We start from the raw sequence: 1,467 nt of genomic DNA, 5'->3' as shown, positions 1-1,467 counted from the left end.
ACGGCAAAATCTCTAAGATTCACCACTAAACTTACTTTCACCCCTTTCCCCATACCCCATATCTTCGAAAAAAAAAGGTAACCGCTTTCCTTCCATTTCCCTCCCAACAGAATCTGATCAAGGAAAAGAAACCCTGAGCATAGAAAACAGAAAAAAAAACTAAAACAAAAAGGGAAACAAACATGAAGACGTGGTTTCTCCTGCTGGTGAGTCTGACCTCCTTTGGCGACCGGGGAGATTTTCGAGTCGCAGGTCAGAATGAAGTAAAAAAGGTGAGTTTTCGCGATACTATATGGATTGTTTTTATTATTTTCATTCGTTATTCATAATATGCTGATTGTCATTATTCTTATTATTCACTATTCATAATATAATGTCATTATTTTTATTGCTCACCATTCATGATATATTAACATTATTCTTATTACTCATTGGTCATTATTATCATTATTATCATTATTCTTATTATTCACTATTCAGAATACATCATTATCATACTTATTATTCATCATTCATATATATTGATTATTTTTTATTCATAATATATTTATCATTCTAATCCTAATATATTTATCATTAATCCTAATATATTTATCATTAATCCTAATATATTTATCATTAATCCTAATATATTTATCATTAATCCTAATATATTCATTATCAATATTCATAACATATTTATCCCCGAATCGTCTTCCAAAGGCATCCGGCGAGATGACTGAGCTCGGAAAAGCGTTTCGAAAATGTCTCGACGAAAGTTCGAACTCGCCGGAAAAGTGGACTCTGGCGCAGTGCCTCAAGGAGCAAGGGCTGGCCGAGGGAGGCAGGGCCCGAGGGAGGTCCTTGAGAGGGAAGGGCTCGGGTCCCTCGCCTAAGAGGAGTCGAAAGTGGAGGGGTCTGAGACTGAAGAGGAAAGTAGGTAAGATTCGAATGGTTTGGGCGAATAATGATATGGAAATTTGGGATAATTCAGGTTTTATTCTCACACGAACGTGAATCGAATGAGGGAAATTCGGTTACTTCATTCTATGTCATCCCGGATATTAGGATATTCGAAATTAAATAGGTGGTAAATTGGAATAATCTTGGATTTACAATTGAATCTCGAGGATTATGTATGTGGTAATCTCGAGGATAATGTTTATTGGAAATAATGAATTATAATCTCGGGATAAAATGAAGTGTGGATAACTCGGGATATACAACTGTATTACAAATTAAAAAAACATCAGCATATTGGGAAAAGTGATATTCATGATACATCGGAATTTGAATATTCTTAAAGCAAAAGCGAATGTTGGAAATATGAGTAAGAGTGTGAACTAGTTTAATCTGTTTGTAAAGAACAAGATTCTTGCAATGACGCAATTGTTGAAGGTAAGTTGAACAATCATTTTGATTAGTTGAAGTCACCAGGAACTTGCAGCAGGTATAACGGAGGACTTTTATCTTTGGCATAATGAAAAC

General features: G+C 34.8%; 1 protein-coding gene across 1 annotated transcript in view; it reads left to right on the top strand.

Annotated features, from left to right (window-relative positions):
* Window positions 1-1,467, top strand: part of LOC119586828 (proclotting enzyme-like) — a gene marked incomplete in the record, with an annotated part of 21,177 nt that overhangs the window by 8,050 nt on the left and 11,660 nt on the right. Inside the window, 2 exon segments of the mRNA XM_037935551.1 lie at window positions 111-272; window positions 703-919. Of these exon segments, the coding sequence (XP_037791479.1) occupies window positions 183-272; window positions 703-919 (307 nt within the window).

The sequence above is a fragment of the Penaeus monodon genome, chromosome 22 (assembly GCF_015228065.2).
Source record: "Penaeus monodon isolate SGIC_2016 chromosome 22, NSTDA_Pmon_1, whole genome shotgun sequence".
Taxonomy (NCBI): Eukaryota; Metazoa; Arthropoda; class Malacostraca; order Decapoda; family Penaeidae; genus Penaeus; species Penaeus monodon.
The sequence above is the reverse complement of the archived record's forward strand: the minus strand, read 5'-3'. Positions and strand labels throughout refer to the sequence as shown.